Source organism: Chelonoidis abingdonii, chromosome 23, assembly GCF_003597395.2.
Source record: "Chelonoidis abingdonii isolate Lonesome George chromosome 23, CheloAbing_2.0, whole genome shotgun sequence".
NCBI classification, from domain to species: Eukaryota; Metazoa; Chordata; order Testudines; family Testudinidae; genus Chelonoidis; species Chelonoidis abingdonii.
The window spans coordinates 17,486,616-17,513,905 of record NC_133791.1 but is presented as its reverse complement, the minus strand read 5'-3'; the positions used below and the strand labels follow the sequence as shown (position 1 = coordinate 17,513,905).

General features: G+C 60.9%; 1 protein-coding gene across 3 annotated transcripts; it reads right to left on the bottom strand.

The window, feature by feature from the left end:
* On the bottom strand, positions 1–27,290 carry ARHGEF19 (Rho guanine nucleotide exchange factor 19). 3 transcript variants are annotated; one of them, XM_032787588.2, is made up of 16 exons: positions 26,990–27,290; positions 18,093–18,742; positions 13,497–13,889; positions 12,746–12,842; positions 11,769–11,845; positions 10,979–11,229; positions 8,723–8,883; positions 8,091–8,243; positions 7,191–7,320; positions 4,386–4,460; positions 3,696–3,785; positions 2,787–2,950; positions 2,032–2,190; positions 1,282–1,361; positions 457–561; positions 1–343 (listed from the first exon to the last, which is right to left on the bottom strand). In XM_032787588.2, the coding sequence occupies exons 2-16, from the start codon at positions 18,715–18,717 to the stop codon at positions 186–188; spliced, it is 2,718 nt and encodes a 905-aa protein (XP_032643479.1). In that variant the 5' UTR covers positions 18,718–18,742; positions 26,990–27,290; the 3' UTR covers positions 1–185. The 3 variants fall into 3 exon arrangements, with proteins under 3 accessions (XP_032643479.1, XP_032643482.1, XP_032643481.1); XM_032787591.2 differs by lacking the exon at positions 18,093–18,742; XM_032787590.2 differs by lacking the exons at positions 11,769–11,845; positions 12,746–12,842.

The following is a 27,290-nucleotide window of genomic DNA, read 5'->3' as shown; positions in this document are numbered from 1 at the left end:
CCTGAGTCAGCAGTGGGGAGCGCTGAGGCTGTGAGAGATCGTCCACCTGTTGCTACTGCTGCCCGGTGCAGTTCGGTGGGTGTGCCCAGGGCGCTGGCTTGGCAGCCCTGCCCCCAGCATTGTGTACATTGTCCTGCCCACGCTGCAGGGCTCAGGCTGTGTTCCCAGGGTCTCCCCCGGCCGGCTCACTCCTGCTCCTCCTCCAGCTTGCGCGTGGCACGCTTGAGCCGGTCGTTCTCACGCAGGTTGCGCAGCCGGGCACCCCGGCTGGTGATCTCCTCCACGTGCCCCTGAGGGACCCAGCCCCTCTCCCCGTCCGACAGGCGGATCCCCTCGAGCCAGCCTGGGTGGGAGAGAAGGAAACATTAGGGAGGGCGGGTGGCAGTGCCTGGCCTGCCAGCCGCTGCAGCTTCAGGGCTGGAGAGGGAGAAGAGCGACGAAGCCAGGGCCCCTCACCGTCGCTGGTCCTCGTCTTGACCCCCAGGATGTCCGCCTTCTCCAAGCTCAGCTCGTCGTGCTCCTGGGCCTTGTATGCCTTGATGCACTGGACCTGGGCAATATCTGGAAGCAGCAGCAAGACACAGAGGGTCACGCGCCGTCCGGGACCCCAGACAGGGCCCTTGTGAGCGGGGTTTGGGATCTGAAGGAAGGTGCTGAGGGAAACGCAGCGATTGTCATGCTCTGGTTATTATCGCCTTCGCTAGGGAGCGGCCTGGGCTGCAGCAGGAGCAGAAGCCTCTGCGGCTGGGATTCTGCTGCTGCCTTTTGCCGGTCGGAGCCGGTTGGGCCACGTGCCGAGCGAGGATCGGCCCACACGTGCAGCCCCCGGCAGAGGGAAATGGAGGTGCTGCTTTTGGAGCGCCAGCAGGAGGACGAGCATGGAGCCTGTGGCCTGTGGCCCTCAAGGTTCCACCAGGGACAAAATCTCCCTAGTGATGTGGCTGGACACATCCCCCTGGAACCAGCCCAGCCCTGCCTGAGCTCAGCTCGGAGCAGTGAGGGGCGCATGACTGCGGAAACGGGGCGGCTGGTGCTGGCTTAACAGGAGTGACTGCTCCATGGCACCATGTTACCTGTGTGTGATTGGGGCACCTGGACGCTAGGTGCCGGGGCAGGGGAGTACCCAGGGTTGATGGACAGAAGCCAGAAGTCACAGCAGAGCTGCCGTGTCCGCAGGGTCATGCCCCTGGGACCCGAACCCTTGGCAGACTTCATCCTGCTGTGGCCAGGCTGGTCCCTTGCTGGATTCAAGGAGGGGGGTGGGTTCGTTCTCAGGGGTACCTGCGTTCTCAGTGACATGCTCCCTGTCCGATTGGGGGCTGGAGGGGACCATTGCCGAGATCCACCGCTGCTTCTCACTCCTGCGGGGCCAGACGGAGCTGGTCAGCACAGTCCTGGCAGGACAGACGAGGCTCCCAGAGAGCCACCCAGGCTGACCCCCTAATCTGAACAGGCTCAGAACTGGGGAGAGCCAAACCCAAATCCCAGACCCAGATGCCCCCCAGAACTCCGGAACGGTTCTGATCCAGCCCCGGGGGCAGCACCAAACTTGGCAGCCTGTGGACCAGCTCTGGTCCTGGCTGGAGTCTTGTGGAGCCGTCCCAATGAGCACTCTATGGTTCCCACTCTGGTAAACCCGCCTCTGGGGCCAGCTGGGTCCCTCCCTACCCAGCAGCCTGGTGGCTTGGGGGATGCGTGATGCCCTGCCACAAGCGGGCTTGGCACCCATGTCAGCTGTGCCCGCTGCTGGGACACTGGCGCTGCTCAAGGGCTCAGCAGGCCCCCTGCTGATGGAGTCAGACACAGCCCCCCAGCCATCACTCAGCAGCAGCTCCCAGAAATGCTGGCTGGCTGCTGGCCAGGTCCCCACTAGCTGGCCAGAAAGAAGGGCTCTCGTCCCAGGCTGGTGCATAACCCTCACCCGAGCCAGGTGACAGCGGGCAGGAGCCTCCTCTCCCCCTCCCCTGGGGAGCTGAGCTGGGGTGTTTGGGAGTGTCCCATGGAGACAGTCCTGCCCCACTGGGCACTCACTCAGTCTGTGCCCGCAGCAAGACCTGGTGCTTCAGCCGCTGGCTGTCGAAGAGCTGGAGGTGGAAGATTTGTCCTGGGACCCCGTGAAGCTTCCTGCTCAGGTCGGTCACTTTCAGCTCCGGCATCTTGGCGTGAACAAAGACGGCGAATTTCCCTGTCCTGGGTGAGACGGGCAAAGGGAGAGACGGTGACCGAGGGGCAGCAGCTCTCGGTGCTCAGCACCGATGCGTGGCAGGCGCTGAGGCCTGGGGAGCAGGACACGCTGCTCTTGTGCCGGAGGGAACCGGGAAATGAGGCACGGGCAGGATCGGCTTTCACTCTGGGGCCTGCCCAGCATGACAGACTGGCCCAGGCTGAAGCTGCACATCCCCCAGACTCCACCAGGACCTCTCCCCTGCAGGCCAGAAACCACCACAAACTTGTCTGGGCTCAGAGCGCCAACTGCAGGGTGAATGTGGAGCCTCGAGCACCTGCTCCCGAGCTGTGACTAACTTTCTCTTCCCAGCACAGGGGCAAGCGTGAGTGGGCATGCAGCAGAGACCTGGTAGGAGAGCTATCTACAGCCTGTTAGCCCAGTGTCTCGTCCCACTGCTGGGAGGACAGCGCACCGCCCCCGCCTGCTCCTCCGGCCCCGTGAGTCCGAGGGGACCAGCACGTGAACTCCAGCCGAGGAGAGCCAGGCTGGCTAGACCCACGCGCCGCAGGACTATCCCATCCATCCCACGCAGTTTGCCCCGCCCTGCCCCGCCACTCACTCCTTCCTTCTGGAGAGCAAGAGGCAGTCGTTGAAGAGGTGGAGATACACCGTCTTGGTGGAGAGCTTGAACATGGCGGCGAGGGTGCTGCTGAGCTGCATGTCCACTTCCACCAGCTCCCCGTGCTTCACGAGCCAGCGTGACTGCGAGATCAGCGGGAAGATCTGCCCAGGGCCCCAGCCCAGAAAGGGGAGACGTCAGAGCCAGGAGGGTGTGCAAGGCTCCATCCCGGAGACACGAGGATCACCAGACCAGGACACATCAATGGCCCAGCGTGAACCTCCTATGATGTAGCTGCACCAGGGGCTTGGCTGATGGAGCCCAGGGGCTCAGCTGAAGCCTGGGGCTCGGTAAGGATTTTATTCTGGCTGTGGTTGGGGCGGCTGGGTGATCAGTGAAAGATACAGAGCGTGAAGGAATATGTGGCCATATGGACAAGGCATCCAGAGCCCACAGACGCTACGTCTCCACCCAGGTCAGCGTGTGAACTCACAGCCCATCACCTGCATGCTACAAGATTGGACTTCAAACCCCACTGGAGCCTGGGTTCCCAGGCAGGGCCGACCGAGCGTCACCCTGTCCAACTCACACAGTGTTGAACCCAGATGTGTCTGTGGCTAGAACACCTTTGGGTGGGGGCACACTCTGTTCAGAGCCCAGAGCCAGATCCCCATGGGGCGTACGTCTGTCTCTCTCCACTGGACACACGCTAGATCTGGCTGATTCGCCCCGTGGTATCTTCTGCAGTCCCTGGAGTTGGCCCAAGACGTACATGTCCTGGCTGTATTTTCTCTAGGGGAGATCCAGTCTCGGTCTGTGTTCCCTGGGTTCACTGCTTTCTGAGGGAAACTGACTTTCCAAGGACTCTGCCTGCCCTCCGCTTCCTGCCACATGAGTCACCACGCTCACCTTACTTTCGAAGTGGATTTTCTTGTTCAGATGAATGAGCTCCTCGGTTCTCTTCATGGACTGGACACTGGCATTGCATTCCTTCACGAGCTGGGGAGGCAAGGGAGCCATTAGCCGCCACCACGCCGAATCTCCGCTCAGCCAGTGCAGAGGGGCCAGAAAGCCCCCAGGGCCGGCCAGCTGAGAATCTCCCCCAGATGATACAGAGCCAGCAGAACTGGCCCCGGCGTCATCCCCAGAAAGCCCAGTGCTCCAGACTGTCCTTGCTGGCATATAGTCCTCTGGGGACACGGGGAGCATTGTTGCCAGCTGGTGGAAGTTAGAGCTGCCCCAAGGCTGCTCTAACCTATGCCAACACCCAAGGTGTTGCCGAGCTGTAAGCGATTCCCTGACAGTCCACTCGGTGCCGCACAGCATTGCTACTCAGTGCCATGGAGAATCTGGGCCAAGATGACAGATAGGACCCACAATTCTCCCTGCAAGGACACCTGCCCCAGTCACAAACACCCCAGAATCAGAAAAGCCCCAATGCACGCCCTCCCCTCTCCATACACACACAGCTCCAGTCACAGAGATGAAGCAGTGCCCATCCTGCTGTCCCACCGGCCCAGTCCTCACAGCCCACGTGGAGAGAACCACAGGAGAGATGTTATCTCATTCTGAAAGCCTGTCGTGGACTTTGTCAATTACCTTCTTGAGCTGGTTGAAGGCCTTGGTGGCCGTGGCCTCATCTCGGGAGCCCTGCAACGTGCGTTTCAGGATGTTCTGCAAGCAGGAGGCAAAAAACGCATCGACTTGAGAAGCATCAGACACCCCAGGTGTCAGTCCCAAGCCAAACCCCTCAGCACCAGAGATCAGCAGCCCTGACCGGTACCGGCCTCACAGATCAGTACCATGAACCCAGTGCAAAGTGCCCCAGGAGCAGAATGGGTCAACAGCACCAGCTGATGCCGGAGCTACAGACTCAGATCTGTAGCGTGTTCGAGGGCGAATTCGGCTGGTGCCCTGTGAAGCCAGGGGGACTTTGCTGATCTCAGCACGGGCGCTCGGTAGCCCAACGATTGTGAGCTCTCCGTGGCCGGGGACGTGGCTGGTGTAGGCTGAGCCCAATGCACTGTGACCCTGCCCCTGGGGCAAAACTTTACAGGGCCCTTGGCACTCTGCTCTGGCCTCCTGGCTAACACAGACCAGGACAAAGCAATGGCAAAACCTGTCAAATCCATTCTGCCCTCTCTGGTGCTGGTGATTGTCACCTCCATCCAGAGCCACGAGGAACGGGGTCCAGTGTGTCCTAAAAAACAACTTAGGACACTCAAGCTAGTTAATAAGAGTCCTGCTCCTGGGCACAGTACCTGGCCATGGGGGTGTCACGGAGTGTGGGGGGGTCAGGGCCCTGCAACCCCCACTTCCTGCGATTCACCGTGACTCTCAGCCAGCCAGTAACACAGAAGGTTTATTAGATGACAGGAACACAGTCCCAAGCAGGGCTTGTAGGTACAACCAGGAGCCCTCAGCCAGGTCCCTCTGGGGGGCAAGGATCTTAGACCCCAGACTTGGGGTTCCCTGCCTCTTCCCAGCCAGCCCAAACCTGAAACTAAAAACCTCTCCAGCCGGCTCTCTTCCTTTGTCCAGCTTCCTGGGCAAAGGTGTTGACTCCTCCCACCCCCTGCCTGGCTCAGGTTACAGGCTCAGGTCCTGTCCCTCACCTAAAGTCACCCCCTGCTTTCCCATCCCCCATGCAGACCGTCCCTACTGCGTCACAGGGGGTAACACTTACAGTATTGGGGAGGGGTATATTGAGCTCTCCCCTGTACTGGGAGCTCCAGGCAGCTGGGGAAATCTCAGGGCAATCTAGAGTGTCTGATCGGGGTCAGTGCAAATCGGTAGCTTTGGTCTCTCCTGCACATTAAATAACAATAATAGCCAGCTCTCAGACGGCTCTGTTATCATCTCAAAGCAGAGCCCAAAGGAGATCAGTATCTTCATCCTCATTTTCCAGCTGGGAAACTGAGGCACGAATGGGCTGTGACTTGCCTGAGGTCGCCTAACAAGCCAGTAGCAGAGCTGGGAATAACACTCAGTTCTGGCTCTATCCACCAGGCCACGCTGCCCCCCTTGGTTCCCCTAAGCACCGCGGCGGCAGCCAGCGCAGGGAGTTTGTTTCCGGATGCGGAGTTAGGCGCCGGGTACCAAAGAAAGGGTGTGTGGATCGAGTGGGGTATAAGGGAGAGGCGAGGGTGGTAGCAGGTCACCAGTACCCTACATCCCAGGCCTCTGAAAGCCTTCAGCTCCCGCCATGGGTCTAACTGTGAAGCCCTGAGGCGGCTGCTCCCCGAGTCTGCGGCTCGGATATCTCCAGCCTGTGGGAAGTGGCACGCTGGACAGTCTGGGAGCTTTTTTTTCACATCTGGAGCAGACCGTCAGGCAGGGGCCATGCGGGGTAAGCCCTAGGCAGACGCTCTCCAGGGAAGCAGAGAGAGTTCCTTGTGCAGTGTTGGAAGAAAGTGACTCCCTCTGCTATTCTGTACCACTGTCACCCGACAGCTCGCAATCGCGTTATGTTTGCCGATAGCTGGGGGGAAGATTTAATAACAGAGCCGGGCAGGATATGGGTGTTCCTGTCCTGTAATAATGTTTGAGGTTCAAAAAAATGTCCTGTTCCTTACTGAAACAAAGCCGAAACCGTTCGGAGAGAGTGGGAGAGACCCACCCCAGAAGAGCCAGAAGCCAGGTGGTTAGAGCACTCAGCACGCTTGCCAGAGACCCTGCTCTGAATCAGGCAGATTCAGCCTGAGTTCCCCGGCCTTGGACAAGCCATGTCGCCCCTCTGTGCCTCAGTTTCCCCATCCATAAAATGACACTTTCTGCCCTTGTAAGGCACTTAAAACACTCCTACCTGGCAGTTTGGTGGGACCTGATCTCTGATCTACATAGAGAGCTAGCCAGCAGAAATGACTGAATGCCCTGCAACCAGGTTTTAAGCAAGCCCTGCGTCGTTGGGTTGCTAACACCACAGGCTCGGGCTCGGCATGAGAGTTGGAAAGTGAAACCAGCGCCACCAAGAGAAAGGGCGTCGGTGGGTGGTAAAACGTGACATGGCTTTTAACAATCCCCGGGGGACATCCCGCCATTCTGACAATGGCTTCACTCTGCTTGTCACTCGGGCGCAGCCCCCAGGGAGCCCATCGGGGATTCGGCCCAAGTAATAGCAAAACAAACAGAATCCAAACAACAGGCTGTGTAGTAACACTGAGCCCTCCCCAGCTGCAGCTCTCCAAGCACGTCACAAAGGTGGGGTATCTGCATGGGCCAGGGGAAACTGAGGCACGGGGAAGGGAAGCGACGTGCCGAGGGACGAACAGTGAGTCAGTGGCGGAGATGGGCCTTAGATTGCATGTGGTGCCCTATAATTCAGGGCATTTCCGTTTAATGCCAGGCTGGCTCTGGCCGGATTGATACTTTCCAGTCACACCTCTGCCTCCCCCGCAAGCTCACCTCCACCAGCATCTGCAAGCGCATGACCCTCTGGAAGGGCAGGATGAGGAAGGAGGTGAGAGGTAAGCGCTGACACATTGGCCCCTCTTCCAGCTTTGCCAGGATCCCTGGGAATTTAGGATTGTCCTGCCTGGAGAAATGTGGACAGGAACGTTAGCGAGTCCCCAGAGCTGGAGTGCTAGGGGCAGCACGCCCAGCCAGGTCCCCAAAGCCCACCGGAGTCGGCGGAGGTCTTTCCACTGACATGAGTGGGCAGTTGGATCTGGCCACAAGCAAGCGCTGCGGCACCCGGAGCTCCCACCGCAGCATCCGGGGGCCTCCTCCAGGAGTTGTCAACCCGGCCCCCCCACCGCAGGAGACATCCCTCCAGCAACTAGCAGGATCCTGGACAGGGCATGACAGGAGCCTTCGAACAGGCCAGGGCAGGAGGGGGTGGGAAGGGGAAGCTAGTGAGAACCCCCCAGCATCCCTGATGGACCAAATCCCTGAAGAGCTCAGAGGAGACAGGGATGGACACACAGAGATGGGGGAAAGGTTGAAGGAGGCTGTGGGGAACACAGGTTATCCCCTCTCCCCAAGCCCAGAGTTCCCCTCGCCTGCTCATCGGCCCCCCAACCTAGAGCTCCCTCTGCCTGCTCACCAGCCCCCCAGCCCAGAGCTCCCCCCACACTCCAAATGCCTCAGCCCCAGCCCAGAGCTCCCCCCTCGCCTGCTCACTGGCCCCCCAGCCCAGAGCTCCCCCCTCGCCTGCTCACTGGCCCCCCAGCCCAGAGCTCCCCCCGCCTGCTCACTGCCCCCCAGCCCAGAGCTCCCCGCTCAGCTCTCCCATCTGTGTGTGGCCCCCCAGGGGTGGTGCTGTGAAGCAGCGAGGGGCACTTAGTGTGGGGGGGGCTCACGCACAGCAGGCGCTGGTAGGTCTGCTCCTGGTAGGCCTGGTTGGTGACGTAGGGCAGGTAGACCCGGCGGAAGGCCGGGCAGTGGCGCAGAACGATGTCACAGATGTCGAAGCGCAGGATGTTCGCCTCCAGCCGCTCCTCCAGCTCCAGCAGGAACCTGCCGGGGAGCCAGGGGGTGAGACGGGGCCTTAGGGGCAGGCGAACCCCAGCCCAGCCGGCCCCGAGGAAACCACCTGCCTTTCCCAGCACTAGGTGGGGGCACTATGCCAATGCCCTGGTCACGCCCGGTGGACGCTTGAGACATCGTTGGGAATGGTCTCCCTCCTGTCTGGAGAAGGGTTTTCAGCTCCCCCGGCCCTGGATTAAGGTGTTAGACCCTGAGATAGGGCCACAAGAGAGCGCCTGAGAGCAACACAAGTCTGCACCACAACCCCATGGTGCACTGAGCTCCAGCATCTCCAGACCCTGGGCCCACCTGGACCAGGGCGCTGGGCAGAGCTGCCGGGAGAAGAGCCTGAACCAGCTTCTCAGGTCACCTGAAATGGCCCCTTGGCTCACTCCTGCCTCACCCCCTCCCCGCCCGCCAGCAGCACTTTGCAGCAGGTCAAAGGGCCCCATCCCCTGGGAGGCGCTGACCTTTCACTGACTTCCTTCACTTCGGGCAGCTTGGAGAAGAGCCACTGCTTCTCCTGGGCCCCCAGGCACTCGTTCAGCTGCCGCGAGTTCATGAAGTGCTCCACCGCGATGGAGAGGCTGTGGATGTAGGAGGCCTCCGAGGTGATCAGCTCAAACTTGGCCTGCCGGGGCGAGAGCGAGGGGGCAGGGGTTGCCAGGTGTCTGGTTTTCAACCAGAAAGTCTGCTCGGAAAGGGAACCTGGCAGTGTCCGGTCAGCAGTGCTGACCGGACTCTGAAAGTCCAGTTACCTGCAGTAACCAGCCCCCCACTACTTGTGGGGGTGGGAAGAGCAGCATCTGCTGCTGGAGCACTCAGGAATGGCTCTGGTGCAGAGGGGTACCAGTGGCTCCCCTGTCCTGCCCCACTCACTCCCCCAGTCCTGGAGCCGTCTCTCCCTCCCCCAATCACCCTTCGAGCCATGCTCAGCTGGCAGGGGAAGGGTTGGGGAGAGAGCAGCCAGCCATAGTAGGGGGAGAAAGAGGAGCGGGGGCCTCAAGAGAAAGGGGCAGGAGAGAAAGTTGGCCACCGTAGTGGGGGCGTGGGTTCTGGGACAGGGGTGTGCAGCTCCAGTGGCAGTGCAAGCATGCGCTGCATAGAATATCAGAGTTGGAAGAGACCTCAGGAGGTATCTAGTCCAACCCCCTGCTCAAAACAGGACCACTCCCCAGATTTTTACCCCAGTTCCCAAAATGGCCCCCTCAAGGATTGAACTCACAACCCTGGGTTTAGCAGGCCAATACTTAAACCACTGAGCTATCCCCCTGCCCCTTTAGAGCAGAGATCAGCTGTTAGGAGGCAGAGCCTGAGCCCCTCCCCTGCCCCCTTGCCCTCCTGCAGGCATCTCAGCATTTTCTGAATCACAGCTCTGGGGGCTCCCCAAAGTCCTGGCCCGGCAGCCCTAGCGAGAGCCGGGCCCAGCACGGGCAGGTGCTGTCCACACTCCCCAACCCAAACCTAGTGATCCCTGGGATCTGACCAGCAGCCTCCCTGCCGGAGCCTGGTGCTTCCCCAGGGCAGCTCGACCTGCTGGGCCCTGCAGCTCTGCCAAGGTGCACGTTTCCCATCAGTTTTTCTACTGCTTTGCTGGGTCTGCCACCCTCACCTACTGCCCAGCTCCCGGTGCCCCTCCGCCCTTACCCGCAGTCCCCTGCTATCCCAGCCCTGGGGTCCCCCGTTCCCCAGCTCCCAGTGCCCCTCAGCCCTGACCCGCAGCCCCCTGCTATCCCAGCCCTGGGGTCCCCCCTCCTCAGCTCCCAGTGCCCCTCAGCCCTGACCCCCAGCCCTGGGCTCCCCCGTCTCCAGCTCCCGGTGCCCCTCAGCCCTGACCCCCAGCCCCCTGCTATCCCAGCCCTGGGGTCCCCCGTTCCCCAGCTCCTAGTGCCCCTCAGCCCTGACCCGCAGCCCCCTAATATCCCAACCCTAGGGTCCCCCGTTCCCCAGCTCTCAGTGCCCCTCAGCCCTGACCCACAGCCACCTGCTATCCCAGCCCTGGGGTCCCCCGTTCCCCAGTTCCCAGTGCCCCTCCACCCTGACCCGCAGCCCCCTGCTATTCCAGCCCTGGGGTCCCCAGTCTCCAGCTCCTGGTGCCCCTCAGCCCTGACCCGCAGCCCCCTGCTATCCCAGCCCTGGGGTCCCCCGTCTCCAGCTCCCGGTGCCCCTCCACCCTGACCCGCAGCCCCCTGCTATCCCAGCCCTGGGGTCCCCCGTCTCCAGCTCCCGGTGCCCCTCCACCCTGACCCGCAGCCCCCTGCTATTCCAGCCCTGGGGTCCCCAGTCTCCAGCTCCCGGTGCCCCTCAGCCCTGACCCGCAGCCCCCTGCTATCCCAGCCCTGAGGTCCCCCGTTCCCCAGCTCCCAGTGCCCCTCCGCCCTGACCCGCAGCCCCCTGCTATCCCAGCTCTGGGCTCCCCCCCCCAGCTCCTGGTGCCCCTCAGCCTTGACCCACAGCCTCCCACTAGCCCAGTGCTGGTGATGACCCTATGAATGTGTTGTGGGGGCAGGGAGGGGAAACAGCGACTGAAGCTAATGGACAATGGGGGCCTCAGAACAATGGAACCAATGGCAGGAACCTGCCAGCCCAGGAGGATCCTGCCAGCCCTGGGGTCCCGGGATGAAGTTGATGCCAGGCCTGGCTCTGTGTGGGCGACGGCTGACCGGGTGCTGGGAAAGACTTTGCATCCCGGTGCCCAGGCCCCGAGCAGGGTGCCGGCCCCTCACCTCCTGCAGCTTGCACTCCTGAAGGCTGATGGTGCTGAGCAGCCCGCTGCCCCGAACGTCCGGGATGTCCTGCCATAGGGAGAAGGTGGAGCCGCGGGACGAGCGCTGCGAGCGGAACGAACTGCTGGGCGACAGGTTGGTCTTGGGCGGCGCCAGGGCAGCCTCCTCCTCCTCCGCCAGGGCATCCTCCCGCTGCTGCCGCTGGATCTCCCGGGCAATGGCGGCGTCGCTGTATTCCTGGTACAGGACGGCTACAGGGGTGGGGGCGGGGGTCAGCGCCCAGGCACTGTGGTCGAGGGGGCCCTTCAGCAGGGAATGAGACGCCATCCCCACGGCGAAGGGGGCACCCCTCGTGGGGTCCTAGGGTAACCCCAGGTGGGCATGGCCTGAGTGGGGCAGTGGCTGGCACTATGGCTAGGAGCAGGGGCACTGGCCTGAGTCTAAGGGCCAGGGTGGGGAGAAGAGGATTGGCCATAAGAGCAGGAGGGAGGGTCCATGCCAGCTTTGCCCTCTGCCATCTAGCCAGGCCAGGGGCACAGGGCAGCAGCTCCTTCCCTCTGTGCCCATTTCAGACAGGCACTTCTCTCTGGCATCTGTGCCCTGTGCTGCCAGCTGGCTCTGGACCAGGCAGCAGATGCCCAGGGATAGGGGCACAGTGGCTGGCTGTGGGGGGGCCCACGTGATCCCTGCCCCGGCATTAAAGGGCTCGGCATGGCTGTCCTGCCAGCTGGTACGTGGGCTCCTGAAGGCAGAGGGGAAATCCCCCGGGAGGGGCGAGCCGGCTGCTTACAGTTCAGGAGGAACCTCGACTGCAGCCTCTCGTGCTGGACCAAAGTGCTCAGGCACCCACCCAGCTCCGCCTCGCTCCTGCAGAGGGGAACACACGGGGGTGGGAGGTGAGGGCTGGAGTCTGCACCCCCCACGTTGACTTGTAAGGTGAAGGATCAGGGCCTGAGGGCTGAGTCACGCCCTGCAGCCTGATCCTGAGCTCCTTCATCCCAGTGCTGATCAGAGGTCACAGCGAGACTAGGGGCTCTCACTACATTCACCGCCCCACCCAGTTCTGTGGGCACGGCCCTGCTCCTCCATCGCCTGCACCTGGCACAGGCATCAGACCAGCCCCAGGGGGGTGACATGCACCTTGCAAGGCCATCAGCATGTTGTGAAAAGGGTAGGGCCGTGTGGCTGGGTGTCCCTCCCCCTTCCAAACACCAGCATGGCCAGAGCCCGCCTGCCTGGCCAGCTGTTAGCGCCAGCTGACACTGAGCGGATCATTTACTGGTTATTTTAGGATCTTAAAAAAAATCAAAAATAAATAAGGAGAGAGAAAAGATGATTAGAAAACAGAAGGGCTGAGAAACGCCTCTCATGTGCCTCTCCTCTTGGCATCCAGCCTGGCTCAGACATGCCTGGGGGGCTGCAGTGGGTGAAATGGGGAACACGCTCCCCACACTGTGAGGCCGGGCTTGGGCCCAAGGGGGGGGATTCCGGGGGGGGCTCACTCCCTTCTCCATAGGGATGCTGGGTTTCTGGGCGGCGCTGGTTTCTGGGGTCTGGTTCACAGCGCTCATCAATAACTGGGTTTGCAGCCCAGTCCCCGCCAGCCCATGGCCTGGGAAATCCAGCTGCTCCGAGGAACTCAGCGTCACCTTCCTCCATTCCCCCTCTCTTGACGGTCCAGATCCCTGCGGCCTGCCCACTCGCCTGTGCCTTCTGGTGGGCTGGGAACACCCCCCTAGGGTCGTAGGCTCTCCCCGCTGGCCTTACCTGGACCAGACGTTCCCTGGCTCGCTGGGCAACTCTGGGGACGGGAGGCCATCGCTGCCTGTGCTGCTGCGGCTCTGATCCCTTCCATTCAGTTTACCTGCAAGGATGGACGGCAGCTTCACAGCCAAGCAGGGAGGAGCTGGGCTGGTGTCAGGGCGCCCTTCCTCCCCTGCCTCCACTGGTCCATTGCTAACCTGCCTCGAACAGGCCTAACAGCTCAGGGGAAGAGGGAGAATCCCATCATGCACCTGTGTGATGATGGGGGCAGAGAGGGAAAATGGTCCAGGATTCCACCCTGTCCCTTCGCCACGGCCATGGCAACTCCACCCCCTTCTCACATTTTCCCTGCCAATCCAAAAGGAAGCACATGGGGAGGGGAGCTGGCATTACAGATGTGCCCCTTCCGCCCGCGTCTCCTCCCAGGAACGTGGTTCTCCATCGTCTTCATTCGGAGGGACCACTCGATGAGAGAGGCCTTGGGGACCACCATCACCACTCCCAGACCTCGCCACTGAATGTGGATTGGGAGGGAGGTCCTCCAGGATGGGCACCAAGGATCACAGGCCTGTACACCATAGCGTGAAAGCCGCTAACCTGCCGCTATAGCGGGACAGAGCGTCTGATGCAAAGGGCTTTGGAATCAACGGAAAGAAAGAAAGAAAGAAAGAAAGAAAGAAAGAAAGAAAGAAAGGCAGGCCCCAAGCCGACCATACCAGTTTGACCAGTAAGCCCAGTGTGAGAATCCCAGTACCTTCCTGGCTTGCCCAAGCCCCTTTCTCCTTGGAAGCGCTCCTGGAGGAGAGGGACTTGCTCAGCTTGAGGGAGAAGGTGGCCCTGCGCTGAGCCAGCTGCAGTTTGTTCATGAGCTCCGAGGCCGAGAAGCGCCGCCTCTCCTGCTCTGCCGAGCCCTTGGCGCTCCGGCCAGCCGAGCACGGGGGCAGCGCCAGGTCCAGTGTCTCGGGCACCGCGTGCGGAGGCCCCTCAGGAGCCGGCCTCAGGCCCAGCGGCTCCATCCCCCGCAGCGCGAGCTCCCCCGCGGCCCTGCCGTCCTCGTGGACTGGGGACCCCGGGAAAACGGCATCTCCATCCAGGCTGGGGGATGTGTTGCTGAGGGTCTCGGGGGAGTAGACCCTGATCTTCCTCCCTGGAAGGAGAGAGGAGCCACAGTGATGATTAGGCCGCAGCTAGCAGGGAAGTGGGGCACGTGGGAGCAGGGCTGCTTGGGCCCAATGGAGCGGAGCTGCCCTGGGGAAGACAGCTCATGGGGCTGCTCCATCCCCTGGAACTCGGGGCCTGCCACCCTGGGAGCTTTTCCAGCCTCACGGTGCTACCGCCACACGGGGCATCAGTAGGGCTTAAGCCCAGGAGTGCTAGCACAGACCTCTGCCACTTGAGCAGAAGGACGAGCTCCACCTGCTAGCAGCAGCAGAAGGCTATTATCCTCTCTGTGGATTAATCACCAGAAGAGGACACGACACACACAAGGCATGTACATAACCTTCCATCCCCGGGACCCCAGAATGCTGAGCCCGTCTCTGCCCGCCCCTCCCTGTTTTCACAACAACGCCCGACCTTTACAGCAACTTCTGGCCAGGGGGTCGCAGCAAATCAAGCCCCACAGCTGCCCCTTCTGCCCCCATTGTGAGACAGGATGTTCCCTGTTCTACAGAGGGGGAAACTGAGGCAAAGAGGAAGCCAATGGCTGATCCTGAAATAGAATCTGGGCCTCCTGACTCCCAGCCGCCAGGCCGTCCTCTCTCTAGATGCAGCATGAGCAGCCAACGTGATGTTGCACCATCAAAGTCATGGGCTTGTGTCTGCACGGTACTGTTTGCAGACGTGTTTCCAGATGAAATTAGCTGGGCCCATGGGAGTTAGGCACACAAGCCCTTTGAGGAGCTGGGCCTAGCACCCTGGCACAGCAGGACTGTGTGTCCCCCGGGGCACCAGGGCGTGTGATGTGCACTTAGCCAGCTGGATTTCACCTGCAGCCTCCTTCCCCCTGGACAGCAGGAGCAGATGGCAGACAGTGGTGTCTGCCCAGCTGTTTGTCACAGGCGCTGCCTCCCGAGAGGTGTGTGCCGCCCTCTGCTCCTGTCACTCACGCAGGAGCTGGCTCAGTTTGGTGAGAGGGCACTGGAGTCTGCTCCTGGCGCAGCCCTGCGCCGGGCCAGGGAGCTGGATTCAATTCCGGTTCCTGCATCGTCAATGGCATTGCTAACTGGGTTCCAGCTGAACCCCGGGGCTCGCAGGCATGGGCCCTGAAACCACTGGGCCGTCCTGCCTGTCCGAAACCAGACGCTGCATAGTAAATAACCAAAGAGCATTTTCCAGGATCGGCTGATTTCCTATGATCCCAGAGGGCGCTATCCAATGGGGGGCTATTGCAGAGCGCCATGTGTGGCCAGGACAAGGGGCTATGCGAGCAGGGCCCACTGAATGACCTATTGCCTCCTGTGTTTGGACTGCGGCTCAGAGCTCCTCTTATCTGCTCCCTGAACAGGGCTGGTCCCTGCAAATCTCCGGGGCCCCTTGGGAGCATGGCAGGGCCCGCTAGTTTTGCAGAAATGCTATCCCAGAATGCTTTGCAGCATCTGGCACAGTGAGTTGCTGCTCTCTTGGGGCTGATGGGCTCCGTGGTCCGTCGTTTACTGACGGGGGTTTGCTGTGCCCATGCTGCGGCTCTCTCCTGGCATCGGTGTGGCATGGAATGCAGGAGCTGGGGTTGCCACTTCTGGGGAACCGAACAGCAGGGCATCTGGGATGATCCCGAGCCTCTTAAACTGGCCTGGCCGTGGGGACTGGGCACCCTTACAGATTTACCGGGGCAGCTACCTCAAACCAGGAACAACCCCGGGAAACAGGCCAGGGGGCCACCCTAAGCTCAGCCCAAAGGTTTGGAGACTTGTTCAGCACAGGAGCCTCCCAGAAACCCCCTCAGCACCTGCCATCACTGACATGACGTGTCCCGTAGGGGCTACAGTTGCCTCCTGGAGTCCCTAGGAATTCAAGATTACATCATGCAATGAAACTTCCAGGAATATGTCCAACCAAAACTGGCATCCCTGACGGGGTCCCAAATCCAGGCTCTGGCAGGGGGTAAATTCCAGCGCTGGTGTGACGCTGGTAGACCAGGTGCCAGCTCATGCCATGGTCCCCCTTCCTCCGCTGACTATGGATAACTACACAGCTGGGCGTTGGATTGTGGAAACAGGCACTAGAGTTATCCGAGTGTGCTTAGTGTTCTGACCTGACGGCCTGCTGGTGCGTGGCACCGGCGTTCATCTCACGTGTAAAGCCTGCAGCCCGTATTGTAGGGCAATGTTTGAGCGCTTGCCTTGTGAGCCTCTGGGACCGTGTAAATCGCCAGAGAGGAGAGACCCATTTAGGCCTTGGCTATACTTGCAGCTGTACAGCGCTGTCAGTTAAACCCGCCTTCGGAGAGCGCAGTAGAGAAAGCGCTGCAGCCTGTCCACACTGCCAGCTGCCAGCGCACTGGCGTGGCCACATTTGCAGCATCTGCAGCGGCATTGGGAGCGGTGCATTATGGGCAGCTATCCCAGCATTCAACGTGCTTTTCAAGTGTGGGGTGGGGTGGAGTGTGACACGGAGCGTGGGGGGAGAGAGTGGGTTTTTGGGGTGCTGAGAGTGTGTCAGCTCCCTGCCTTGTAAGTTCAGACCCCCCTCCCTCCGCCACCCCCTCTCACTCACTGAAAGCAAACAGCAGCTGTTTCTTTTTTTCTCATAGACCAGATAAGCAGCCGCTCGCCGAAACGGACCCCAACCACCACCACCACCCCCGCCGCCTCTCTTCAAGCAAAAGTTAGCTGTCGGCACTCCAAACGGAGCCCCCCTGCCTGCCTCTCACTCATGCAGTAGCTGTGTTTGGTTTTTTGATAAGCAGCCCCCAAAACGGAGCTTTGAAAGGGCACTTCCTCCTCCGGAGATCACAACAAAACGAGAGGCCACTCCAGTTAAAAGGATTATGGGGAGTTTCCGGAGGTCAATCAGTGCATAGTAACGTTACTCCCCACTTACACTGGACAGCAGCGTCTCAGCTGCTAAGCAGCAGCTGTTATTCCTCTCGGGGAGGTGGAGTACCAGCAGCGCTGCAGCTGCAGAGACACGGCGCTGTACGTGCCTTGCCAGTGTGGACAGGGAGTGCAGTACAGTGCTCTGTAACTCACAAGTCTAGCCAAGGCCTTAGTCATGTGAAATGCTGGGCCCCCACGGCAGGGGTTGTCTGCCCAGCAAGGAAGGCCCATCACGTCAGGTGGACTAGCCTGGAACATTAACGAGGACAAAAGACTTTCTCCCCAGTGAAGGTGAGGCATGCGGGTGAATTCCTCCCATTAGCTAAGTTTGCAGCTCAGAGCGGAAGAGGGGAAGGGAATGAAAAGGCCTAAACGGAAGAAACGGCATCTTTATGCTGCCTGGACTTGGGGGGAAGGAAGGCAAGGATTACTAGGCAGAAGCAAAAGATCCCCAGTGCTTCGCCTGGGTTAGCCCTGGGAGGCGTCTTTGCTCTTCAGCCTGTGGGCCGCAGACCCAAAGGGGTCCGCAGACCATGTCTACGATTCCCAAAGGGGTCCATGCCTCCATTCGAAACGCGTTAGGGGTCCGCAAATGGGAAAAGGTTGAAAACCGCTGCTCTAGAATAAACCTTCAGATTGTTTATTACAGGATTGGCTACAAACGTTGTCTTTGGTGTAGGCTCTAACGTGCTATGGACCTGGGGCAAGCGACCGGTCCTGTGGGACGGGAAGTAATCTGAATATTGCTGTGATCCTTGGTGTAAGCGGCCATCCATCCATCACAAAGGCAGACTCACTCAGGTGGCGAGACAGATCAGGGTGCCCACGGGGACTGGTTGGGACTCCATGGTTAGGGCGGTGACAGGGGTTTGCCCTTGATCCTTGGTTGGTGAAATCAACATATGGAACTCACAACCAATTGGAGGTCTGCCCTAAGACTCCACCCGGAGGTTGGCATTCACGCTCTTACGCCACTGCAGGGCAGCTGGGACCACCTGAAGCGGGGGACCTGGGACCAGACCCCTGCTCCTGTTCGAATCCCACAGGCCTCACCCATGTGCTGGAGGAGCATGGCCAGAGGGGAGAGTGGAAGATCATAAATGTTCCCTTCTGGCCTTCAGCTCTATGCCTCCTCCCTAGCATGCCCTGCCAGACGCCCCCTCTCAGAGCCCCCCAACTTGCATGGTACTCGTGAAGGGGCATCCAGGGTGGGCAGGGCTCCTACCCCCAAGATGTGGCCAGACCCCCTCTGCCTGCCCTTCCTGTCCAGCCTCCCCCATGAGGCCAGCCTTTTCCCAGCATGCAATACTCACAGGCCAGCTTCTCCTTCTCCACCCTGTGAGATCCTCGCCCCTGGGACTCAGGCAGCAGCGGGAGGCTCGTGGGCCCATTGACAATGTCGTGGAGAAAAGAGTTGCTGTGGGGCGAACATGGCTTGGAGGTGGTGCCGTGAGACTGGCTGTCTGCCTTCCCCACCCCCTGCCGTCCCTGGGGGACAGCGATCCCTGCCACCCCTGGGTGAGTCCCAGAGCTCCCGCTTGCAGCATTGCCTCCCAAGGGGACCCCGGAGTCTGGGATCCAGCCCAGCCTGGGGTGGAAGTCTGGGTAGCTGTGATGGCACGGGGGCCAGCCTTCGGGGCTCAGCTGCAGGCTTCCCCACCCATCCATGGGGCTGCTGTGGGAGCTGAGGAGCCCCCAGCCCTCTGAGGAGCACGGGACGAGACTAAAGTCCCCCTGACTAGGAGGCTGGAGGTTGGGGAGCTCCATGAAGGACAAACTCTCCTGCTTGCAGACAGCCACATGATGCCTCGCTCGGCAAGGCCTGTCCCCCAGGGCCTGGGGCCCGCCCACGGTGAGGATCCCCATCTGCTGGCTCTCCGCTCGGTACGGCAGCGACGTCAGGTGGGGCTGGAAGTCCGGCCGGGGGCGGTATTCCATCACCGAGGGCTGGCCTGCCCTAGACCTGGAGGGGAGAAACAACGGGACCACATCAGGCACAGGCAGACCAGGTCCCCCTCTGAGGTGACGTCAGGGCCAGAAATGCCCCCCAAGATCTGGCTGGGAGTGAGTGGGGAGCTAACCGGGTCAGTGGGGGGGGGTGTCTCCGAATGGGATCAGTCTCCCACCCCACATTAGAGAGTAGCGTCTGCAGCAACCATTAAAGCACCCAGTTCTCCCAGCTGGCCTGAGCCTGGCCAGCCTGAGGGGAAGGGGAACAGGGCACCCGTCTGCCCGTTCTGCAAGTGGATCTCAGAACCCGTCTCCAGATGTCACCCTTCATCCCCACTCCCTGTCTGCTCCCAAGACCTGGCCTGGCCTCTGCACACATCAGCACGTGCCCGGCAGCCCTGCAAGGCAGCAGACTTGGGTTCGAGACCCTCCACAGCCGTGTGGGCTTGAGCAGGACACTCGGGTCCCCCATGAGACCTGCTGCTCTTGCCCTCTTCCCTGCAGCGCCTCCTGCTGGGAGAGGCTGGGACTGGAGGAGCTGGGAATGCTGGCACAGCCGGTGCTCCTGCCCCATTTCCCACAGCGCCTCCTTCTGGGAGAGGCTGGGGCTGGCGTGTCCGTGCTCCCCCAGCACCTGTTCCCCATCACGGTAACAACTCCTGGGAGAGCCTGGGCCCAGAACAGGGAACCCAGGGGCATGGGCTGCAATCGGCACAGAGACACCCCTCGCTGCACCCATCATCCTGTCACACCTTCGCTGCTGCCCAGACAGAGTCCTGCCCAGCAGACCAGGGCTCCGAGCCCTGCCAACAGGCCAACAGCTATGGACCAAAATCTCCTGCCAGCATTTGCAGCTGCCCGGCTCTCCTCTGCCAAACTCCTCCCTGGCCCCGGGAACCTCGGAGCCTCTCGCTCCCTGCCAGCTCCAAGCCCTCGCTGGCCCCGGGGGGGCTCCCAAGTCACAAACTCCTGCAGTTGGTTTGGGTTTGGGGCTCGCCCGCTGGGGGGGGCAGCGGATCAGCTGGCTCAGGGGGCCGAGCTCAGGGAACACGGACGTGTCTCCCCATGATCTGCTCCCTAAGAGGGGCTGTAGGAGAAGGCCAGATCCTCAGCCTACCACCATTGAAGCCAATGGGCCAGAGCCTGCCGGGTGTCATTCACTGTAGCTCCATGGAAGCCAGTGGCGTTCCCCAGCTGTGATCATAGTGACACAGCTGTGGGTGGGGCTCAGGGACGGAAGAGCCAGATTCGCTTCCTGAGCCAGCCACCTCCCTTCTCTGGACCTCAGTTTCTCCCATCCATAAAATGGGGCTAATGACCAGACCTTCCCTTGAAATGCTGGGGTGCAGTGCTCTACGGCAGGGCTGCCCACACGGGTCCTTCCCTGCCAGGCCAGGCCCAGAGGGCAGTGTCGGACCAAGTCTCCCCTCCCTAAGGTCTCTCCCGTGTTCGCAGGGTCCCCTCATGCTCATGAAGCTGCAGGGGTGGCAGTGCCAGCAGCCTTGGTTGCTCCTCCATCGGGCCCGCCCTGCTCTCCCATTGCTTGGCCATGCTAGGAGCAGGGGAGGGGAGGAGTTGACTGACCTTCACCCCAGAGGAGATGGATGAGGTGCTGATGGGTAGCAGGGAGCACCCGGAGGAACAGGTGGGGACGAGGGGGGGTACCCAAACTTTGCCAAGGGGAGTTGCAGTCTAAGGGGTCTGTAAGGTGCCCCAGCAGCTTCTAGGTGCCCAGGTGGCCAAGGGCCAGTGTAACCCGCTCTCCCGTGTGTGCCTGAGGCACAGGAGGCAGGAGTTTCCTGCAGGGCCCAGCTCCCAGCCCAGCGGGTGGCCACCCTACAATCCCCTCCCTCAGCGTGCTGGCTAGGGACACGGACCTCGCCGTCACTACACGGGCTGAGCCAGGCTGTTCTCCAAGAGGGGAGGGGGGCCAGCCAATCAGAATGTACCAGAGCCCGGAGGGCCGTGAGGTGCCCCCTGCGGGCACAGGGCCCCTGTGTGCCAGGCGCTACCCTGGTTGCTGCCCAGTGCGATTCCCGGGCTCACTTTAATCCACACAGCACCCCGGGATGGGCGCCGGCCCCCACTAGCCATAGCAGCTGGGCGCTCCCTTTACCGCCCTTCGATCTCCACTGTCCCCAGGGGTAAGGAAACAGGGCAGGCTTCCAGAGCTGGAGCCAAGTCAGCGGGCATTCCCCAGGTGCCCTCCCACTCCTGCCAGAGCCAGCATCTCGGGGCTTTGCTGAGGGCCTCCGGAGATGTGGGAGGGTGTCAGGTCCATGGGTGCTGCCAATCTCAGCCAGCCAAGCCTGGGGGGCACCTCTCATTAAGAGCTGGAGCTTCCCTCCATGGTGGTGCCAGCCCACCATAAAGCCTAGAGGAACAGGAGCCCAAGGAGATATCCACCCCCTTCCAGGCCTGCCAGGCCCACTGTTCCTGATGGCACAGGGGGCCACAGAGTCGAGTTAGAGCCAATGGCACCAAACAGGGCTCCCAGCTCTGGGTTCTCAACCTTGCCACTGCCCTAGGAGCCTTGCAAGATCCCTGATGAAGGGCCCTGCAGGATGTGCCTGGCGTCTGCCTCTCGTGGTAACAAGCTCAGGGGCAGAATCACCCTAGAATATCAGGGTTGGAAGGCACCTCAGGAGATCATCTAATTCAACCCCCGGCTCAAGTTTTTTGCCCCAGTTCCCTAAACGGCCCCCTCAAGGATTGAGCTCACAACCCTGGATTTAAGCAGCCAATGCTCGAACCACTGAGCTATCCCTCCATACTCTGCAGGGAATGGCCCCTGAGCGGGTTAAGACCAGATCCCTTTTATCAAGGGACCCATGTCTGAGTTTGCTATGGTTAATGGGCAGGTCCCCCTGGCGTTAGGACTTTCAGTGGGCAAGATGCCGTGATTTATTCTTTGTATGACAGTAGAACCTGGAGCCCCCAGCTGAGACCAGGCCCCCATTGTGGCAAGCGCTGTACAATTACAGGCCCTGAAGAACTTACAGTCTAACTGGACAACCGGGGCCAGGGAAACTGAGGCCTGGAGAGGGGAGGTGACTTGCTCAAGGGAACCCAGCAGGTCCTGGGCAGGCCCAGGGCCAGATTCCAGCCACGCCCTGGCTCACTTCATACACGACACTGGTACTTTCAGGAGGGAAGTGATGACTCCTCTGCATGAACAATGAGAAGCTGCTCTGGGCGAGCTCACGGTACCAGGGCTTGCCCTGCGTTCGGCGACACCGAAGGACCTTGAAAAACCTAAAGGACTGCTCCCCATGGCGGCTGTTTGATTGGTCACCTTCCCCCCTGCTCGGAAGGTGAAACCGCAGCATAGCTGCGTGGGTCACACCCATCACAGACTGGCCGAGAACCCTCGCCCCGTGGCCACGGGGACTGCTTGGGAGCTGGGCAGTGGGTGGCAGAGAATTCAGCACGAGGCCTGTTCACACGGTCAGTACAACCGGCCACCCCTGCCTCTGTTACAGCCAGTGCAGTGAGTTGTGTCCACACACCACCGCACTGATCGCGCTGGTTACAGCTTTGTACCTCGCTAGGGGCAGCGTGGAGGAGGGCTGGGCGGGAAGCAGGCGGCTGTTGCTACAGGGCTCCAAGGGGGATCCTGTGGCTTTGCCGCCCAGTCCAGGAGCACAGGGACTTAGCGAGGGTTTATTGTCCCAGCCAAGCTCACTGGGCAGCCGAGCCCGGAGGCCGCTGAGTCCCTGACACAACACGCTCGGGAATCTCCCTTCTCACGAAGCACCGGGAGGAAGGAGGACGTGCCAGTCCAGTGACACGGGGGGATCCCCTCTGCCAGGGACATCCCTGAGCCAGCCAAAGCCTCTGCAGAGCATGGTCCACAGGTGGAGACCAACCATGTTTAGCTCCAGCCCCCTTCACTCTGGTTCCATATTCAGTTAATGCTGGAGCATGTGCGGAGCCCAGTGGTTCAAACCCTTCCAAAGATTAAGCGCCCATTTCAACGGGGTCACGAGGATGTAGCGGGTGACTCACTGGTACTCACCAGCGCCTGGCCCCCGACCTTCAACACCAGCACGTCTGACCCGGCCCTTCCACCTGCCCTGTAGATACAGGGAGTTCCAGGCAGTTTGCTGTGCGGGGAGCTTTCAGGAGAGACCCCCAGACCAAGGTCCTCCCTCCTTGCAGTGGATAAGCCATGGGATTTGCCAAGATGTCCTTTGCCAATATCACTCCTTCCCCAAGCTGTGCACATGCTGTCTGTGCCCTCCTCCAGACCTGGCTGCATTTCCACAGCACTGTGACCAGAGGTGCTAGAGAAATTTAAAAGATGCAGATGAGGAGGCTGGGGAGGCCAGGACGGGCCCAGCCTCAGGGCTAAGACTAAAAAGCTTGTCCCAGAACCCTGCCTCGGCTGCCTGTCTGCCCCCCGGCTGGCAGGAGCACTTTTCACCTGCCATAGTCATAGGGAAAGGCTGGAGTAGAGTTTACTGCCCAGCCAGAAACGGATCCCAGGTGCTGATCAAAGCACTGAACAGTAAAGACCTTAGCAGTGGAACCCCACCTGCATCCTCAGGACTCGCGGTGGCGCTGGGCCCAGGCACACAGCCAGAGCCCGCCCCAGCGGCAGGTGTGTGGGCCAGATGTAACTCCAGGCACGTTGTACCAGGGCTGGAAGAGGAGAGAGAGTCAGAAGGGAAGGTGAAAAGGGGACAGGCAGCAGGAGAGAATGAAGAGGAGGGGAAAGCCCAGGGAAGGAGAGGGAGGGATGGGAAAAGAAGGGGAGAGAGGGATAAAGGGAAGATCAGGAAAGCAGCTCAGGGAGCACCAGAGAAGCCGAAGCTGGGCACAGTGAGGGAGTGGGAATGGGAGACTGAGCCAAGCGACACGGCAGAAGTTTGCAAAGACTTTTTATCCAGCTCCCACCATCCTCAGGGGCAGATCTCACCAGACTCGGCAGCGATCAGTACCCAGAGGTGAGTCCGCCTCCTAAAATCCAGGGCGCTGCAGGAAGTTACTCAGTAGGGGGGATTCGGAGCCAGTGTCCCAACACCGTAGTAGGGGGCGCTGTGCTACAGGAAGGGGGACGTGACTCAGTTTGCCTCATCAGGGCTCAGGGGAGGGGAGGCCAAATTTGGGGTTGTTTGAGTAAGGCGTTCCTGAGATCCAAGCCCCGTACAAAGATCACACACTCCCCAAATGTGGTAGCTCTTCTAACACGTGGGCTCCAGCCCTGGCTCTGACCTGCCTCACTTTGAAACCTGCTCAGAGCTGATCTCGGCCGGTGCTGGCACTTCTTGCCCCTCTGGGGAAGTAATAGTGAAGAAGTGAATCGAGGTAACGTGTGGAACTATGGCACCGAACAAAGCAAAGACCGGGGCTCTGATCTGATACAAGGCAGCAGACTTGCAGAAAGCCAGCTGTCAGAGCACGCTGCCGTGCTGGGGTCATTAAACCTGAGACCCATCCACGCTTTGTCAGCTGATGTCCAGCTTTTCACGAATGGGTGTTGGGCACATTGGCTGCATTCTGCAGAGCTCCTGTTCAGAGTTTTGCCCTCAGAGCAAAGCTTCCGCGTTAAGAGCTGATGTTCCAAAGTGCTCCAAAAATCCGTGGGCAGACTCTGGTTTTATGGCAGCAGCATTGTCAAGGAGCAGAGCATTAAACTCAAGGGAAGATGAAAGACAGTAGCTTGCAGCATCATTCCCGTAACGTAATCCCGGGTTTCCTGAACAATGGGACTGAGTGTGATCAAAGAAAAGCAAATATCTGCAACTCTCAGCGGCAGCCTGATCAAAGGGGTCACCGTGCACCAGGAAATGCACCCATCACAGAAAGCCCTGTTGTCAAGACTGGCACGGTGCCCACCTTGACCAACGTGGTGCCAGGATTCTGGCTTCAGTCAAACAGTAAGTTATTTTTCCCATGAGAAATCAAGGCAGAAAGCAAAAATCCAACTTTTGACACCAATCTACACAAACCAAGGGATGCCCCCTGTCACTTACACCCCTACAAGAGCTGTTTTTCCTTGGGGAAAGGGGGCTAAAGGAAATCTCAGACACTGGGAAAATGTTCCTTACCCGGCCCTTATTAAAACAGTCCTGGCAAACCTCACTCACCCCCAAGCTATTGAACATAAAACAATAGGACTATAGAACTGCTTGAATTAAGCAGGGCACAAACTAAGCATTTAAAAACAGTCCTCTAGCCTCAAAGGCAGCATTTCCGAAGACCTTTTCCACCCTGTTAAAATGAAAACCCCAGTGCGCCCTGCGCTGGGGCTCGGGGCAGACTTGCAGAAGGTTCCTGGCCCGGCCTTTCAGGGTTTCTGACCTGAAGCAGCATTTTGCAGCAGCAAGCAGAAGGAGCTTGGTGTTGTCCTGCAGGGTTCGTGGGCTCGGTTCTACTGTTGCGTCTCCAGGGGAACCATGCCGGTATGTGTGCTCCCTGCCAGCCAATCTCTCCCCCGTTCCGCTGCACCAAACCACGCAGGGCAATTACATGCAAATAAATGCTGGGGTTCAAATTAGTGGAACCCAACACAACCGCCTTCTCCCAGTCCTTCCTCAAGTCTTCTGATTGCAGCACCCCTATTCAGCTATTCCCAGCTGCTGTTGCCAGCTCCAGGGGGCAGAGTTAAGGTGAATGACGGGGTAGGGTGTCCTTAACTCCATATTTCCCAGTTTTCAGTGGGCTAAGTTTATCCCTGTTCCAGAAGGGCGAGAGGCAGTGCTGGGCAACCTGAGATCCCTGTTATTTAACAGAGGAGAGGGGCATTGCGGGCGACTTCCCAAGAGCTAAGGTGCCCACAGGGCCCAGTCTTGGAATTAAGGCTCTCAACCCATTTCTGTTCTTCCATCAGCCACACAACTCCAGCCCCGGTTCTTCATCTCTTGGAGGAGGGGATTGGAAGCAAAATATATTCCAGCTGGGCACAGGATCCCCTCCCTGCTGGCTTTAGTGCAGGCAGCAGCATGTGGGACACGGGGAAATCCTGGAATGGAGTTGCGGGTTCCCCTGAAGTGGAATCAGGGAACAATTCTGCACTTCCAACCTGCCAAGTTCTGCCCCCCATGCCAGGGCTCCGGGGAAGATCCAGCAGCCCCCTGGGCATACAGTGATCTGACCCAGTATGGTCGGGTTCTTATAGGGGTTTGATGCCAACCACTGGCACAGGGCTAGGACTCCTGGGTCCCACGAGCTCCAGGGCGAGGAGGGCTCTTGTGGAGAGCTCCCACCGCACCCTGCCAGCTGTCCATGGAGGGACCTGAGCCAGACGGATCCCAGGCATAACTCCGCTGACCTGGATGTCTCCATGTCCATACGCTGGGGGGGCTCCCTGGGCTCCAGACTCTCCCGGGGGGGGCTGCCTCAAGTCCCTCATCTGAGAGGAGAGGAGGGTGAAACCCAGCGGGGATCCAGTGCTCTGGTTCTGGCCTGAGCCTCAGAGTCTACCCCGCAGCCGGAGGCAGCTGACAGGAACCAGCCACGCAGGGGGGGGGTCATTGCAGACTCTTCTCCCCCCGCTGCTAACCCCTCCGGCCAAGGCTTAGCGGGGCCCCTACCCCGAGTCAGAGCGTTGTAAGGGAGGCGGCGAGCTCGGAAGCAGAGCCTGCCAGGCTGGACGTGTCCGCCCCGCACATGCAGCTGGCTCTGGGGTGGAGCAGCACCGCTGCCCCGGCCGCGCAGCGAGGCCGCACAGGAGCGCAGGACGGCAAGTGGCCCGTATCCCTGTGAAAGTGCAGGCGGGAGGTTAGCGAGGCCGCCCCGCTAAGCCCCGGCTCTTGGGAAACGGGCTCGGGGGTCGCTAACGGCTCCAGCGGCTGCCCGGTAGCCCGGATCAGCACCGGCCGGGAGGGAAGCGCAGCTGTGGGGCCAGCGGGCCCCCGCCACACACTGCCCGGGCCCCGTTCCGGCTCGCCCCGGGGGCAGGGCTGCGGACCCGGGGCGAGCCGGAGAGGCGAGTGGGAGCCGATTGGAGCCGCCCAGCCCGGCCCGCGGCTCCCCCTTCGCTCTCCCCTCGCTGAGCCCGGGGGCTGCCCGTTCCCGAGAGCCAGGGACCGTCTGTACCCCCCACCCCCGCCGGGACCGCCTCCGCCGCTGCCCTGAGCTCGGTTAGGAGCCCGCGGTCCAGCCCCCCGGCCCCGCTCGCCACCAGCCCGCTGGCCACGCGTGGCATCCAAAGCAAAGGACGGATGCCTGCCCCACCCTGGACCCGGCGCCCGCCCCCGCAGGGTCACATCTCTCGGCTGGATGGGGGGAGAAGGGGACCTGCCCGAAGCGGTACCTTGTCTGCGCGCCGGCTCCCGGCCTCAGATGTCACCGCAGCTCCCCGCCGCCCGGAGTCCATCCTCAGCCCACCGCAGCTGTTCCCCTGGGGGTCCCTGGGCCGTCCCCCCCCCGAGCGGCCCCGGCCCACCAGAGACGCCGGGGCAGAGGGCTCCTCAGCGGCCGTGCGCCAGCCTGGAGCCGCCCCGAAGCATCCCCGGCGGCGAGAGATTTATTCGCTGCATCTCCGGCTGCTGCTGGAGCCGCCTGCGCCGGGGGTGGCTCTGGGTAGCCGGTGGCCAGCGCTGGCCTGTGCGTGT

What these genes read in the sequence shown, in the direction of transcription:
- ARHGEF19 (XM_032787588.2), bottom strand. Translation starts at nt 18,717, where the DNA reads ATGGAATACCGCCCCCGGCCGGACTTCCAGCCCCACCTGACGTCGCTG. An exon ending in GCTTGCAGATGCTGGTGGAG is followed by an intron (nt 4,461 to 7,190) that starts GTGAGCTTGCGG and finishes TCCTGCTTGCAG; the next exon opens with AACATCCTGAAACGCACGTT. An exon ending in TTGCTCTCCAGAAGGAAGGA is followed by an intron (nt 2,191 to 2,786) that starts GTGAGTGGCGGG and finishes CGTCTCACCCAG; the next exon opens with GACAGGGAAATTCGCCGTCT.